At 39.4% G+C, this 18,203-nt stretch overlaps 1 protein-coding gene across 1 annotated transcript in view; it reads left to right on the top strand.

Annotated features, from left to right (window-relative positions):
• The window catches only part of LOC108798345 (ubiquitin-conjugating enzyme E2 E2), a 183,876-nt gene that overhangs the window by 149,788 nt on the left and 15,885 nt on the right, over positions 1 to 18,203 (top strand). Inside the window, exons 4-5 of the mRNA XM_018570087.1 lie at positions 3,537 to 3,669; positions 13,112 to 13,259. Coding sequence (XP_018425589.1) covers positions 3,537 to 3,669; positions 13,112 to 13,259 — 281 coding nt within the window. The remainder of the gene's footprint in view (positions 1 to 3,536; positions 3,670 to 13,111; positions 13,260 to 18,203) is intronic.

Below are 18,203 nucleotides of genomic sequence, written 5' to 3'. Positions count from 1 at the left end.
GCAAGCATATCGTGACACTATGATGTGAATGGGCAAACGTGCATAATAAATGTGGTACGGTGCAGCAAACGTGTGTTTTTGAGCATTTCCATTGAAGTCTATGGGACCAAGAAGTACAGATTCTGCCACAAAGAAGCTCATGTACTTTCTTCAAGTGACGGGCATTTTTCTACAAGCAAAAAATGTGAAGTAAATGGGGTTTTTTTGGGCGTTTTTTTCAATTTGTAAAAGCTTTGCAAAACTCCCAGTGTGAATGAGAATTTATAGATACAGAGATGAATAAGAGCCTGTGTTAAAGAACTTTTACTGCTTGTTCAGAATATTCAATTATTTTGGTTTGTATAGTCTGGACACAGGTTTACTTCAACGTTCTTCCAGGCTATTTAATAATATGAGCAAGTGCTTCAAAGAATTATAGAAGCACATTCAGCAGAAGATTTCATGAGAATGTGTTTCCTTCAGTACCTTTTGGAGCTCAAAATCCACCCCAAAGGTTTCCCAAATGTATGCAATCAATACAAACTTGACAGATTACATCTGGGATTGGCCGGTCATTCTACTGTTTTAGAAACAACGTATCCCTGTTGCAATTGATATCTAAAATAAAAATCTCTTTAGATCCTACACTTTTACTCTTTAGTTGCTTGCACTTGGGCTGCAGGCTTAGATTTTTCTGGGGGGATATACCTTTGCTTGATTTATAAGCTGTATCACCAGCTCTTGACCATGGCAGACGTAGTTTTTCTGTTTGTTTTTCTGTGAAAACATTTAAGCAGAGTATCACAGATACAGGATTTATAGTATTTAGATTTCTGTCCATTCAGTTCTCTGCCACCCCAAACAGCCCCTTCTCGCAGGGAGTAGACCTGATTTTTCTCTGCTGCAGTTCATTAACACTTACAGGTCTCCTCCCCGTTCATACCCTGTGAATGGCCAGCAATGGTAGAAGCAGCACAGTGATGAGCTCAGCTATCTCACTCTGCTTTCTTTTTCTATCAGAATGTTTCATTGCACTGCAAATACTGCAACTTGGATGTGATTTGTGACTCTTCCCATTTTATTGATGCCTATGGTTTGAAAGTTTAAGGCTTGGGAAGATTGCTCCTCGCTTTGGTCGCCAGTGGCTCCCTTGCCTGCTACTCTCCTGGATGGCTAACTTCAGTGGACTATATACAGTTTTATTCAAGCAGGTTTGATACCTCTCATCTCCTGAAGAAATGGACCTTGATCCATGAAACAAGTAGAGCTTATGTCATCCCAATCTCCTCCAGGAAACCTTTATAGGGGAATATGTATGTGCAATCGTGCTTGTAGATAATCACCTCAGATGACATTCAGAGAAGTTTTTTTTTTTTTAATAGGGTTTAGGAATGTGAGTTGGATTCATTGCCAATGTTAATAAAACATTGTTTCTTATTTATGTGGTCTATTATATATTCTGGACTGGATAGACTACCAGTTAGTTTTTGAATGAACATTGTTCTATAACCTGATTGGCTCCTTGTGCTTCTACTTCTTCTCACACTCCAGCTCTGTTCTATAGAGACAGCAAATGCTGATACCAGGTCAAAATCAGGTGCTTACACTGCTTCATTCATTTGTTTCTTTTTTATATGCCTAGAGTTCCGCTTTAATTAACTGATCATAGCAAAGCCGTTACAAGTAGAAAAGTTAATAATTAGTCGCTCTATAAGCTGTTCCTGACAAATCGGTGGATAAACATCTTTTTTAGCAGGAGATGTTTCTGCAGCGGATTTTTATTTGGCCAATTTTCTGTTTAAATGTCAGAACATATGTACGGTTAAGTAATATTTTATTATATTAGAAACGGCTTTCCATGTATATAAAACACACTTCCATCTTTTATTGTGGATTATCATGGTAAAATACTTGAGTTTTGAAAACTGATATGAAGATTTTAAATGAACTCTACATGAAGGTCATATATCTCTGCACAATTTTTACCATCTACGTATTGAGTATGGTATCTTGGGCTAAAACCATAGCTATCCAGTGAGAAAATCTGAACTGGCAGAAGACCTTTTTCCTAAGGTAAGTGAGTAGGGGTATGTGCTGCAGTGTTATGATGCCCATCATCATTATATTACTATATCCCTAACATAAAATAGTAGGGATGCACCGATATATCGGCCGCCGAAACATATCGGCCGAAAATTGCACTTTTGGCTAAATGCCGAAAGTGCCATTTTCCTGCCGATACATCGGCGCATTCGTGATTTCTCTCGTGTCTCTCCTCCCACACCGCATCACAGTCCGGCAGAGCGGTGTGGGGGCGGAGACAGCCCATGCTGTCACAGGAGGCTGAGCTCTCCTCACTGCTCCGCTCGCTCAGCCTCCTGTGACAGCGTGGCAGAGAGGAGAGCGAGTGCAAACACTCAGCGATCAGTGATCGCTGAGTGTTTGTACATAATTGAGGACATGGTATGTTGACTATAAAAAAATACAGCAAGTCCAGTTGCCTTGACTTATTTTTTTACAGATATACCATGACCTGGATGAATGACAATCTTTACAGACATTTTGTAAGGTTATTTAAATAAAAAATGCTGTGTTCAGTCTTTAAAGTTAATTGCATTTAAAAACAAAACAATGCGCATTATAATGGAGATCAAGAACATGACAGCCCTTGCATATTTGGTCAGAGATGTATGTGAGACTCTGCTGTACATAATGTCTTCAGTTTATGCTGATTTTGTTAGAAGTGAACTGTGTATCGCCAAGATAAAGTGACAGCCTCAGGTAGCGGTCAGCAAAGGCAGCTGTCCATGGTAAACACAAGATAGGGATTGCATATCAGATTGGAAAAAAATGCCTAGGTATGTTGCTGTCAAATTAATCCAGCTTAAATTTTATTAGACTTGCCAGTGGTTTGGACAAAGTGCAAAGGTAAATGGGATGATAAAAATTGTTACAGCTTGGTTGGCTAAAGCAGAGTGTGATCGCAAAAGTTTGGAAAAAAAGGTAGTTTGTACAAATTATACCCTGAGTTCAAAAATAAAAAAAAGTTTCACTTTTAATAAGGAGTTAGAGTGCACTTTTCAGTAACTTTACAAGTAAAAATTGTGAAATATTACAATATACAGCAATAGTTTAAATTCTCAAAAAAGCTTTACCTTTAATCATTTAAAATAAGTCATAAGCTACAAAGTACTTTGTCTAGGCTGAGATGATGTTATCAATCTGCTGCAGATACAGAGCTTATAAATAGTGCTCAGATAGGAGTGGTACGTTGTAAAAGATGATGACCTCCCCTCTCGGCAAAAGTGGGCAGTACTGCATGCAGCAGGGGAAGTAGGAGTCAATTGGCAGGCTTAGCTACTGGAAATAGAAGGGTGTACAAGCAGATCTGTGACATAATAGTGTAGAAAGATCCAGATATGTATTGTAGTTGTGGTCTTTATTTACCTTTATTCTATATTCACTGTGTCCTGTTAAAATGCAGTGTAATTTTCCAAGATTATTTAAAAATGTGCACATCACACCTAATTCATCATTTTGTGATGTTTCTATTACAGTGCTGGACCCAAAGGAGATAACATATATGAATGGAGATCCACTATACTGGGTCCTCCTGGTTCTGTGTATGAAGGGGGTGTTTTCTTCCTCGATATTGTCTTCTCTCCAGACTATCCTTTTAAACCACCTAAGGTAAGAGATTGTAATTCATTTATTTTGTCTGCTAGGTCTAGTTTTGTTGACAATAACTTATAGTAGGATAAGTGATGTCATACTTTTTAAAATATTAACCTTTACACATAAAAGTATATATTTACATTCACTGTATCATTTGGTATCAAGTTATTTTGTTCAGAGAATCATACATTTCTTTTTTTTCTTTTCAAAGAGTTTTATTAAGTTTTTAACATTGATACAAAAGTATGTAGCATATACAGAAGAGTGTCAATAATAATACAGAGCAGCAGTATGCAATGTAATGTGAAGGTATCAGAGATGGTTCAGTAGCTGCAACAGTTGACCTCGTGATAAGGGAGCATAGGAAAAAAAGCAAAACAAAAAACTACCATGACGGCATCCAGGTAGACAGATGAAGTTTATAAGAACAGGAGGTCAAGTAGAAAAGAGGGGGAAAGGTAAGAAGAGTAGAAGAGAGAAGGGAAACCCCCTACCCCCCAAAAAAATTAATAGTCTGAATAGTGACCGCCTCACAGATTTAGCAGGAGTCGGTCAAAGGACGGGGAGAGGAAATGGGTGACCCAAGGTTCCCACATTTTTTCAAACTTAGGCATGTGGTATTACTTCTGCTATAGATAGGGAGCTAGTCAGCCAGGCTTTTGCTATTTATGCGTTTGGCCGCTGTCAGAACATGTAGCATTAGCTTAAATTGTAAGGTAGTGAGACCAACCGACCTGACATTGAGAAGAGCTACCTGTGGAGTAGGTGGCATATACTTGCCCATTAGGATAGAGATGATTTTGTATACTTTGCGCCAGAAGGTTAAAATCATACATTTCTAAGTGCATAACTATTTTTGATTTGCATTAATGATCAGCTTAATTGATTGTAGCAAAATATATCCAATGATTATGGCAGTTATATATTGAAACTACACGTTTATTGAAATCTTTTTTCAATAAACGTTTAGTTAACTGCTCACTTTATTAATGTTACAATTATTTGGATGTACTGAGAAAAATCAACATACTGTGAAGTTACATAAGACAACTGGTACTGAGATATTAAGGCCTAACTCCAGTTGCTAGGATACCCTCTCACTGAAACCACCTTTTAAAAAAATCAATGTATACATCCCTTAAATCCTGTCTTTGGTCCAGTTGGGTGACCTCACGGCTCGTCTTACTTTAGTGGTGGGTGGTCTTAAATGCTGCAGAGTACAGCAACATATGGTCCCTGCTGAATTCTTCTTTGAGCCAGGACGGCTTGATGACTCCCAGGGAGCGGGTCCTTGACACCCTGGGCCAGGGCTGTAGCTACCATGGGGCGAGTGAGGCACTCGCCTCATGCGCAGCTGAGAGGGGGCGTAGCCAGGGCCCGCTGGTCTCCCCCGCCTGTATATGACTTTGCGTCCTCAATCTCTTTTTCTATTTCAAAAGGGAAATGTCAGGGGTCTGTTTAGACCCCTGATATTTCCCCAAAGCCCCCCAACAGTAATAATAAATAAATAAAAATCTGTCTGTTGTGGGGCACAATTTTCTGTTCTTGCCTCGGGCGCAAAAGGAGCTAGCTACGGCTCTGCCCTGGGCTCACAGGAAGGAGGTTGAATGAGGCTGGGTGTCAACCCAAAGAGGACCAGAGCTGGATTATGAAGCTGTGAGTCTACAGTTACAGCATTAACTGGGGCTTGAGAATGTATTTCAGGAGGAGCTGTTTACTTTATTTTGCACCTACAGGGGTATTTATTTATTTAATAAAATTAAGCTAGAGATGGGCTTTAAATGACCTGTTGCAATGCAGGAGAACATAGTCGTACATGCTTAGTAAATGTATTATATTTAATATAATCACAATATATAAATCCAAGCTAAGGGAACAGTAATAGATGAGCCATGGGAAATAAACGACGCTCCATTGGAGGAACTACAATCCCTTAGAATATTGGGGTTGCAGAGTTGCTGGTTTTGCATAGTACTTTTAGTTAACTTTGTATATAAGAAATAATATTTAAAAAAATTAGTTTTGCCGTAACAAGCATTTTTCTTCTCTACATATACACAGCTACAATAGAAATAGAAAATGTACCTTTTTGACGATTTCCTGAGAAACGGTAATATACAGGGGTACAGGTAATATACAGGGGTACAAGTACTCCTAAAAACGAGATGACGCGGGGATCTTTACACACACACACACACACACACACAATAGGTTGGACTTGATGGACATGTGTCTTTATTCAACCTCAAATACTATGTAACTATGTAACCTGTGTGTTGCAGCAAATCTGCATGCTGCAGCTCTGGATGTAATAAAGCACTCTGCTATTATGAAGCATTTGGTTAACTGTGAATGGGCTCTCCTCCTCCTTCTCTCGGCATATCAGCCACTGAGATCAGTTTCATGTAAATCCCTCCCATTCCCCTCTATGTATCCCGCTTCACAGTTCAAATTGCCAGTCCCAGGAGTAAGGAAGAAATATAACAGTCTATTGCCTTCATTTTCCTCCGGATTACTATAGGTTTTATTATGTAGTAGGCTACAAGAATCATTTAGTGTTCACCTAACCTGTGAAGCAGAATGATCAATCCTGTTCATACAGATAAATGTAATGAAGTTCAGTTAGTCCTCATTCCTTCTGTCATTTGTAATCAAGAAGGTACGCCGGTCACACACCTTAACAGTCTGATTGTAAAATCTTTGTACAATCTGCCAACAATATATCTACACAATTGGTTCACGTATATCCAATCAAATATGGCTCCCATACTGCTTTGTAAATATTACATCGAATGTTTCCATAGAGTTGGGGCTTTGAAACTCTGGAATCTTTTAAATGCAAATACTGTACAATGCGCTGTTATCAGTTTATTAAGCATGTTCACTTTCATCTCTTTGTTCCTCTTTTTTATGATAATGGTCAGGATTGATTACCTATCAATATCCCAAACACTTCCCCACATTCACACACGCGCACACATGCGCACACACACATCCAAAACACAACTAGCCCTGATCATCAAAAGGAAAACAATGTGTTTCCAGTCTTTTGTTTATGTGCTTTTTTATATTATATATATTTTATTGCATTGGGGCTACCCCCGCACTACAAGGGATAACTGGTCATTTTGGTGTTGGGGACAGAATACAGAACATATACTCACCTGATCCTCGGTGCTGCGGTGGTCAGTTCTCTTGCCCTCCATTCCAGCTTTGGAATGTCCCTTGGCATCTTTATGTCTAATGCAGGTTAATGGATCTGCATTAGACGTGATGACATCAGCGGGGCTTAGACTGCCAGAGCCTGGGGGAGAAGAGGCGGCAGGGACCTATCTAGCAGCCAAATGGAATCGAGAATCAAGTGAGTATATTGTATTTTATTTGAGCCCCTAGAATGAACAGTTACTCTTGCAGTGCAGGGGTAGCCCACTGCCAGAGTAATTTTTTTAGATTCCTGGAGTTCCTCTTTAACCCATTAGCGACCAGTGACGTACATAGTAGCGGGCCCATTTAAACAGACTAAAGTCGCGGGGACTCTGTTTACATTTGTAGAGCTGACTGGCAGCTTTACAATAGAAGCGATTCCGCCATCAGATCGCTTCTACGAGCAGGTAAACTGGCTGCCCCCCCAATCGTCACCCCCGCTGTTTTTGCTGGGCTCTACTGTCCCTCCTGCTGGCCTGGGACCGGCATCTCGAGTGTCGGCGGGAAGCTGGGGAGGAGAGCGGCGAACGTCTGTTCACTGATCTCCTCGACTTCTATGGGACCGGGAGAGATACGTATTGCATCACCTCCGGTGCCTGAACTGTCATTGCTGGGCTCCTGAAGCCCAGCAATAAGCTATTGAAGTGCGATGTGCAAAAGTGGAAAGGTGACACTAGTGGTCTTTTGGACCCCCAGTATCACCGTAAAGAGTACCTGTCACCACCATTATGCTATCACATGGGGTGGGGCTTGTAAGCCTCCCTATGATAGCAATTAAAGTAAAAAAAAAAATCAATCACAATACAAATGTTTGGTATTCCTGCACACACCAGAGTGAGAGCAATAATTCTAGGACCAATATTTACACGCATCTCTAAATTGATGACCTGCTGTAGGGGCTCTTAAAGCATCATCTATTGACTTTTTGGGGTACTGAATTTTGTCGCTGTTTCATAGGCGCAAACAATTTTTACCTGGACATGTTGGGTATCTATTTACTCGTCATAACCTCATCTTTTATATCATAATGGGTATTATATTGTGTTTTGGGGCACTAAATTTAACTTAAGTGCATTTTTTACTAGAATTTTGTGTTTGATAAAGAGTTGCCTAACATAAAAATTTGCAACTGCCGCCATTTAATTCTACAGGGTCTTACCTTTCAGAAAATATATAATGTTTGGGGGTTTTAAGTAATTTTCAGGCCCAAAATATGGATTATATTGTGTGCAAAAAAAAAGGCCTTGGCAGCAAAAGGGTCCTTGAGGGTTTCATGGTCTTTTAAATTAATACTAAACTGCATCAATTCGATTTTTCTATATTTTACTAAGTTCAGCTTTAACAGTTTTCATTAAACTAGAAAAATGACGGATGTTTATTCAAATATAAAAGAAATAAAGCTCTAAGGACAATCATAAAATATGTAACTTTGTGTCTATATACTGTATCATTGTGAAAAGATGTAGCATCTAAATAATCATTTAGAACATAAATATATATTTTGCAAACATGAATTTAAAATACATTTAAGTAAACTATGTGATTGCATTAGACAGTGCAGTATAAATTCATTATTATAGATCTACACTGGTGATTTACACCCAAGGTGGTTTCATTTTAGACATAATAATGGGATAGGTCTTAATGAAAAACCTTTTGCAGCTTAACAATGTAAATGTAATTATTGTTATATCACATACAGTAACTGACGTGAAGCTTCCCTGCCTGCTATTATTCACGTCTATTCTGCTTTCTTCCAGCGCAGGCAATTCAGAATCTTTGTTTTGTTTTCTGTAATCCATAGGGAGGCTAACATCAGTTTTCTAGCAGTTGAAAGTGCCCTAGAAAGGGTATGCCAGGAGTGCCATCTCAGCAGGGCTGATTCTAGTCTCCTTGCTTCTTAGAACAGAGACTTCTGGAACACATAAAGAAACAAGTCCATCCATAGGAAAAAAACAAATCATTTTCTAATCTTACAAACTATAAAAGCAAATCGTTTATATGAACAGTATCATACACACACACACACACACACACACACACACACACACACTACAATCCAGAACAAATACGGAGGTTCAAAAAAATTTACAGTACATTTAGCAGAAAACAATACTAAAATATTATCTTCTGCCAAATGTAAATTAAAGCGGCAAGAACTATAAGTGAATTACATAGTGTCACTTACAAATATCAAAACAATTATGAATTGTATATATATATATACGTATATATATATATGTATGTATGTATATATATATACTATATTACCCAAAGTATTGGAACACCCCTCCAAACCATTGGATTCCGGTGTTCTGTGAAATTTCCTTACTACTAAATATTCCACAGTCAACTGTTAGTGGTATTATAATAAAGTGGAAGCAACTGGGAACAACAACAACTCAGCCACGAAGTGGTAGGCCACGTAAAATGACAGAGCGGGGTCAGCGCATGCTGAAGTGCACAGAAGTCGCCAGCTCAATAGCTACAGACCTCCAAACTTCGTGTGACTTTCATATTGGCACAACAACAGTGCGTAGGGAGCGTCATGAAATGGGTTTCCATGGTTGAGCAGCTGCATCCAAGCCTTACATTACCAAGTGCAATGCAAAGCATCGGATGCAGTGGTGTAAAGCACACCGCCATTGGACTCTAGAGAAGTGGAGACGTGTTCTCTGGAGTGACGAATCACGCTTCTCTGTCTGGCAATCCGATGGACGTGTCTGGGTTTGGCAGTTGCCAGGAGAACGGTACTTGCCTGACTGCATTGTGCCAAGTGTAAAGTTTGGTGGAGGGGGGATTATTGTGTGGGGTTGTTTTTCAGGGGTTGGGCTTGGCCCCTCAGTTCCAGTGAAGGGAACTCCTTAAGGCATCAGCCTACCAAGACATTTTGGACAATTTCATGCTCCCAACTTTGTGGGAACAGTTTGGGGATGACCCCTTCCCGTTCCAACATGACTGCGCACCAGTGCACAAAGGAAGGTCCATAAAGACATGGAGGAGCAAGTTTGGGGTGGAGGACCTCAACCCAATAGAACACCTTTGGGATGAATTAATGTGGAGACTGCGAGCCAGGCCTTCTCGTCCAACATCAGTACCTGACCTCACAAATGCGCTTCTGGAAGAATGGTCAAACATTCCCAAAGACACACTCCTTAGCCTTGTGGACGCCTTCCCAGAAGAGTTAAAGCTGTAATAGCGGCAAAGGGTGGGCATACTCAATATTGAACCCTATGGACTAAGACTGGAATGCCATTAGAGTTCATGTGCGGGTAAAGGCAGATGTCCCAATACTTTTGGTAATATAGTGTGTGTGTGTGTATATATATATAGATATAGATATATATGGATATATATATATCTATATATATGTATATATCAATACAAATGCATACACACACACACTAATCTCAAAATATAAAAAGATACACGATCAATAGTGGTATACAGATCCGTAATACATTTCTTCACTGAAATTGTTTTAATTTGTATATGCTTTACTAGAATATTGTTGTAAATCATGATTTGTTTAATGTTTTAGTGTGGCATATATATGTATTGACATTTAGCAGAAAAACTGCCTAGCCATGGTATCAAACTAATAGCCCAAGACTGTGACCAGTTATAGCATCAAGGCTTGGTGATATATGTATTTTTTATTTTGTTTTGTGTCATCCGGTGTCATTATCCACTGAGTGAAATACAATCCTATCTCTAGCTATTTCTTTCTATAGACAGTCATGGAAATCCCAATGTCTGTGCAGTAGCCTTTATGTTCTGGTCTGTGTGTACATGTCCTACAAAGATTAGCATCCTGCTGTTGTGACTTTCTACAAAGTTGGTGCTCAGCACATGGCCCACGAGCTGCATGCGGCCTGCCTGTGCTCCTTGTTCTGGAGACAACTGTCTAAGATGGGAATTCCCCTCACTTTGGGGAGATTTCTACTTACTGTTGTGTCTCCAGAGCAGGAAGTAAAATCTACTCAACAGGAAACAGGCAGCAAACAATAACGTGATTTGAGTTTAAACTCTTCCCTACTCCAAAAAAAAAAAAGTTTTGGCTGTACATACACTTGTGTTTTGGACATACATACACAATGTGCACAACAATTAGCAGATACGGCCACAACGATGTGCTGTAGGGATGGTGATTTATTTTGTATCTTTATTTGCTTACTTTGTTTTAAAATAAGTTTTTTTTTTAAATATACTTCCACTTGTAAGCTGATGTCTTTGTGGCCTAAAGGAATTCATATTTCTTCTGAATCCTTTTGACAGCTTTCTTTTTATCAATTTTGTGCTAGCTTTAGGCAATTTACGTTTCATTTATTACTGGCCCAGTTTTATCTGAGCGTAGAAAAAACTTTGCTTTATATACTTTACTGAATTTCTATTAACAGTAGTTTAAGGTATGAGAAAACCATCACTTAACTTGTATTACACACTTCTGAGTAAGCAAGCTTCTGTAGCTGAGTCATATTTTATACGCTCAGGAAACACAGGACGTAGGTTTTTATTTCCAGTTGTTTGACTTGTAACGGAGATTAAAGCAACATTATTTGTATTATGTTGGTTGAAATACGTTTTTTATGTGTTGTGACAAAGCTTTGCACAAAATGTGGAGACTTTTAGTTGAAATTAGTAATCAGTGGGATGCTGTGGCTAGCCACTGAAGTGTAGACACAGTGGTAGTAATTATACTTCAACCTGCAAAGAGTAAACCAGTGTACTAGTAGCTACTAATCTCTAAACATTGCTGTGGAAACAAGGCCCTCACCATAAACAAAATAAAAGCAGTGCCTAATTATTTGACAGTGTTTAATAGTCTTGTAAAAACTCTTACACTACAGAGAATTGAATATTTCACATTTATGTAACTTTGCTGTACTGTCTGTCACTCTGTGTAAAATGCCATTATAGGCAGCTGAAAACAATAAAATTGCAGTTAGTACTTTTATTCTCAGGAATTAGTTGGCAGGAAGTAAACATTGCTATGGAAAATAGAGTTCTCCACCTTCTTCTATTCTTCCTTTCTTGTAAATTTTTTGAAATCTTACATCGATGGATGAATGATTAAATCTTCTTTACAGGTATTTATGTATAGTAGAGGATTATGGAAATTGTGTAGTATTAGCATTTTATGGGATTTGTGTAAATTAAAAATCCTCTGACTGCAATACTCTCCTCCTTCTTGAAGCTGCATCCTCAGAACCCAAAACCAGAATCTGATTCACATCTATATTTTGTGCATTCGGACAATCTGTTGAGTTGGCTAGAACCAGTTTGTGTGAAAGATTATTCCACATTTTCACAGCTATTACTACAAAGAACCATTTCCATATGTGCAAATTGATTCTCTTTTCCAGGTGTCCTCTGAGTTTGCTATATGGACTATTTATGTATTTGAACAAGGTGATCATATCTGTACTTGATTGCCTAATTTCTCAAGGGTTAATAAATTTAGTTTAGCTAACATTTCCTCATAGCTCCTTCATGCCCCTTTTTAATTTAGTTGCTCAGCTCTGTAATTCTTCAAGCTCAGCTACATCCTTTTTTGCAATCTGGTGGCCAAAACTGCATATTTAAGATGGTGTTACTTATGCCTTCAAGGCTAGGAGCAAGATTATGTACCCTGCAGAACTAAAATGTTTAAGCGGGGAGGGGGAGGGGGGGTGTTGGGCTGAAGCTTTTAACCATAATGTACTAGTTTGAACAGCATATTTACATATTATAGCAGACTTGCCTGCAACACCGATCCCATCCAGTGGTGCACTTCTCCCACGGTAGCACTTCAATCTTCCTCCAGGTTTACTTCCAAGTTTCGAGTGTTCGGCTACTTGATTGGTTGGGCCCCAATGATGTAACTCCCACAATAATCCGACATGATTAAAAAATCTTTATGTGATTATTTAGTAATTGTTCCTTTTTCTGCCAAAAATTCATGTACTTTGAAGTGTCCCTTTCCCGCTAAGACCATGGTCCCCTCCATTCCCGTCATGGCTGGGGCAGAAAACTACATTGTCACTCCAAACATTGAGGGATAGTCTATAAACTGTCATTGCATCCAACACGGAGGGGCAACATTTCATACATGTAAGAATATAATATAGGCCTAAAGATTGACAGGTACACTTACAAGTGCTGCAGTTGTTGTACCAATTTGATTCACACAGTTGAGCAAAGGTATTCCTCAGTAAGCGATGTGTAAATGTTACTGGAAATAATTAATTGGCAGATTGTCTGTGTTTTGTAGGTGACATTTCGGACAAGGATCTACCACTGCAACATTAACAGTCAAGGAGTCATCTGTCTCGATATCCTGAAAGATAACTGGAGCCCAGCATTAACCATTTCTAAAGTTCTCCTCTCCATCTGTTCACTGCTCACAGACTGCAACCCTGGTAAGAATCTGAGATTAGAAAAGACTTCTACTAAACTATTAAAAATGCTTTTCAGGGACACTGAAAAATATCTGTATGGTGTTAATTCAAAGAATATAGAGCAGAATATAGAGCAATTGACATTAGTCATTGACCTCAAAAGCCAATTACAGTCTAACCACAGTTAGACTGACATGCTCGCAAGAGCCATTCAGTTCAGTAGACAGTTAAACTATCAAAATGTTTTGGGGGCATGAGGAAGAAAGCCACCTAAAGTTACAGGGAACATAAAACCTGCATGTGAATAGGCTACATAAAGGTCCAATAATAATAGCAATGCTTCTGAATTGCCACCTTACTTGCGATAATCAAGCTGTCTCTGGCTTCTTAAAGTAGATGTAAAGGCAAAACGTACTGAATGCACTAAATGGCTCCTCTACCTTATCTTTATCACAGTCATATTCATTATTCAAACTAATCAGCTTTGTAATACCTTTTTTTTCTGTTTACATGCGGTCACGTGACTGCTAACCTATGATTGAGCAGCGGATGGAGCTTTCCCTGTGGTTTGCGGGGAGTGACACCACCAACATCAGCTTCCTTTTCCCTCTGTGCTTTCTCTGAGTGAATGCCAGGACAAGCATTACAGGAGCCTTGTCAGAGCTCAGAGTACCAGCGCATGTGCAAAATACAAAAAGATCTGATTGGCAGAGAATTAGTAAAGTGCTGATATTTACGGGTACCAACAATGCTCGGAGAATCAGCTATTTAAGTAGCGGCTGAATAAAGTTGTTGGCCGGGCACAGGAAACCATGTTCTAATAATGGGGAAGGCAGGATCTGGAGGTCATTTATTTAGATTAACCAAGACTGATAAAATTAAAATGCAATGTGAAAAGATTGTAAACATGCATATTACTTTTTTTATATTTTGGTTAGCATAATGAGTTTCTCCTTTACTTGTTGGTGGTTATATCTCCTTTTACACGGGCCCAGTGCTTCACTTTTCTGTGCGCTAGAATGAAGTAGAATGTAGAACTGTATTATCGGAAGTGCCAGTTACTGTAGACAAAGATTGTTCAACCTCCTGGGAAAGCTCTGTAGGAACAGGCCCCAGTCCTTTTGAGAAGTGATCAAGCAGTTGCTCTCTAGGATTCCCTGAATCACTATTTACCTCTGTGAACAGACCTTTTTAGACTATCTGAAACTTATATCCCAGGTGATTAGGCAGCTGGCGGTGGTGTTCATTTGCATAGACTGAATATATTGGAAAGAAAACATTAATTAGTACAACATAATTATATTTTCTTTAACCCTCTGGGCAACATAAAATGTCAGATTTAATTTTTATTTCAAATTTGCCTGTGATTGAATTCTAGACATAATAAATAACACTAAGACAAAGAGCATTGTTCTGTAATTCTCAGCAATCATCTATCACCATTTTTACTGATATACCTTTCACTGACTGCTCTTAAAGTAGACCTATGCTGAAATGTTAACATATTGCTACGGGGTGGATACAAGTAATAGACGGGCAGAAATACTCCCTTTTCTTGGTGAAAACACTGCTTCAGCTTCTTTGCAGTGCTGATCACATTACGACATTTGATCTTGAGAGGAGAGGATCAGAGTGTATTTTGGCAGACTCTTTCCTATCCTCCCATGTAAAGGAAAGCAATAGCTTAATTTTAATGTCAACCCCTGCAGCTGCTTACAGTATACCCACGTTTCCTCTTCTCATGCTGGAGGAACATATGACCTACTTTCCTTTCTCCTATGTGACAGAGCTTGGTGCTTGATGATTGGGCAGTCAGGCAACCAGTGCTGTCATATAGGGTCATGGAAGGACCCTACATGCTAGTCCTACACACATAAAATAGATGGCAGATGAGATTCCTCCATCCACGCTGTTTAGAATCGTATTAGATTTCTCTCATCCAGCCTGCAGGCCTGGGAGCTGAACGGGAGAAATCTAATAGGTTCCTAAACAGCATGGATGGAGGAATCTCTTCGGCCCGCTTTTGAAGTTTGTTGAGCTGGGTGGTGCCAACATGGTAACCTATGGCTCAAATTTTGGCTGATTCTGAAATTTAAGCCATGTTTGGCCATCTTAAGCTTTGTGTAAGCTCTAAGTTGTGAGCTTACACAGGTCTTCTTCTCTTTACTCCTAGGGCAATGAGGGGAAGGTTAGAATAAAATTATGGGGGACTTTTATTAAGGTGAACCTGTTACTTTGTGCTGCATGGTGTGACCACAGGTTCACCTTTTTCAAAGGGTTTTTATTGTGGCCCCCTGCCCTCCTGTTTACGGGTGTCTACTTTGCCTAGAAGGTTGCAAAGGAGACACCCGTGCGTCCTCACTAGGGTCGGGCATTGAGTTGTGCTGCGTGTCCATTGAGACAGACAGCAATCAACAAGTCACGCCCCTTTCCCCATCTCCTCCCTTCTCTCAGTATCTTAACAGGTAGGTGCAACAGTCTATCGCTGTCCTGCCTTCAATGGCCTCCCTCCTCTCAACCCAGAACTTTGGGGACACATCAGAGATCACCTGGGAGCTTGAGGCGGTGGACATTGTCTATAGGCAAGTGTTTGGGGGTGGGGGGCAAAGAAAGGTAGTAGGACTTTTTTTATTAATGCAGGGGAATGCATTTAGGTAAAAAACGAATAGCCTTTAGTACTACTTTAAGTGGCTTTACAGCATTTGGCCCTAGAATGTTGTATCAATATGACTGTGGTAAGGACATTAAAAAACAAGCACATTTACTAGCAGCAATTAAAGTGAATGATCCTATGCTCTGTGAATAGATACTGCAGAATATGCTGGCAGTACATAAAACAAAATGCATAAATAAATGGTGCTTTGAACTTAGACATTTGAAACCTACAAAAGGACCAAAAATAGTGTAGCAGGGATCAGGATATAGATTATTATCTACTTAATTTAAACTAGGGCTCTGAGCATGAGTCTCAAGGGTTAACAATATGTTTATATAAGACATTATCTAAAATTGAAAAAGGGCAATAATTAAAACAACACCGATTCCGCTTAATAATACTGGACGAAGATGTTCAGAAGTCTGAATAACAGCAGATTATGGCAACACTGCCTTGTCTTCCTGGATATGAGACCATATAATTCTATTTAAGTCGGATGATACAGGTCTCACAGGAGATACATATTTATTATGTTTACATTGTTATCTCAGAACAGCCTTTAGCTTGCCCTAGACAGAAGACATTTTCCGTTCCAGCTCACTCCAGAGGAAGGGTCTTCTTAAATGCATTTTATTCCATGTTTATTTGCACATGCCCTTGGCTTGTAGAGCAGCATCATTCACACGAGCTCCAGACATGAGATCCAAGCTAAGATAAAATGTAAGCACTGACCCTTACAGATGATGGAGCTGTGAAACATTGTTCTGAGGCAGAATGATTATCATATGAATACAGCAGAGCTTTATCTGATCTAATTGCTTTCTTTGAATCACATTTACATGGGCTTCCAAGTGAAGCGGATGCTTTTGTTTTTCTGTACACAGAATTGTCTTGTTGCTCTCCCTTTTCCAAATCGATTACAAGATGGACTAGTGATTTCTGTTTATTCCGGGTGTTTCCGGAAACATAAACTTGAATGCTGCAAAGAGATACAGCGTATTGAGCTAATGATACTTGTAGCACAGGCAATGTTAATTTCTTTTGAATTGTGTTTGTGAAGTGTTTGTGAACATTTCAAGCTATAAATGCATGTTCACATTTAGCACTTCTTCTTTAAACATGTCATAATAATTGAATTATCATAAATGTTTTTAAATAAATTTTTTCTTTGCTTTATTGGCTTTCACATGACCGCTATATCCCTACTTTCTCCTGAGCACTGAGGGGTGGAGGCAGAGTCTCCTGCTGACAATTACCTGGGACCCCCGCTAGGAGCCACTGTCTCAGTCACATTCTGCAGGGCTGGGTAGAAGGCATGTGATTACAGGCGGAGGGCAGAGTCTCCTATTTACAATAGCCTGGGATCCCTGCCAGAACCACTGTCAATCACATTCGGCGGGGCTGGGCATAGAGACTGCCAAAATACCTGAACAGTGCCTGCATCTGATTGGACAATTGGATTGATAATTTTCTGACTGGATCCTTTGATTTCTCAATCGAAGGAAGTTGGGCAAGAGCCTGCAGTTAGGGCCACCCATCTAAGCAAATTCGCTCAGTGTATATCCAGGTTAATTACACTGAGCTGCTGAAAGCTCCCTGTGGGGTATTCTACAAAGCTTTATATTTATTACAATAAAAAGAATATATCATAACACGCTTATTCTATATGGGCCTAGCACATGCGTGACATTTCACAGGAACTACAGAGTACTGCAGTGACATAGACTGCCTGGCCCAGGGCAGGCCATAAGCAGTGAACCTGTCTGTGTCTGAGCTCTATACTTCCTATCTAGATCCATATTGTGTGGTGAACGTACACGCATGCCATGCATGGCTTGTATTTTAGTTCCTGTGATTAAGAGGAACTTCAAGCTGTGAGTGGCTTTGTCAACACCACCCCTCTCGACAAATTTCGATTGATTGGAAAAAAGTCAGCTAACTGCAGTAAATTTATGATTTAAAACAGAACTATGACCCTATATCCTTTACTGCCAAGGAAGGTGCAATCATAGCCTCTATTTGAATTGCAGTTGCCATGGGAACTGCACAACTGATCTGCTATGAGACCAATTTAAAGGACTGAAAGTTTGGTTGAGAGCTAAAATAAGCACAGTTGGCATGCCTTCAAAGTAACTGTTTCGGGAGACCATTAAATTGGTGGGTCTAGTTCCACTTTAAACATGTTATACAAAAAAGATTTATACAGAAAATGAAATGTTATTTCATTGAGCCTATCCGAAAGTGAGAACAATTCACAAAGCCAGCTGTAAGACTTTCAATTACCTGGATTTTTTAAAATTCCCTTTCTC

Source organism: Nanorana parkeri, unplaced genomic scaffold, assembly GCF_000935625.1.
Source record: "Nanorana parkeri isolate BGI_ZX_2015 unplaced genomic scaffold, ASM93562v1 scaffold37, whole genome shotgun sequence".
In the NCBI taxonomy this organism is placed as follows: domain Eukaryota; kingdom Metazoa; phylum Chordata; class Amphibia; order Anura; family Dicroglossidae; genus Nanorana; species Nanorana parkeri.
This window is presented reverse-complemented; position numbering and strand designations above follow the sequence as displayed.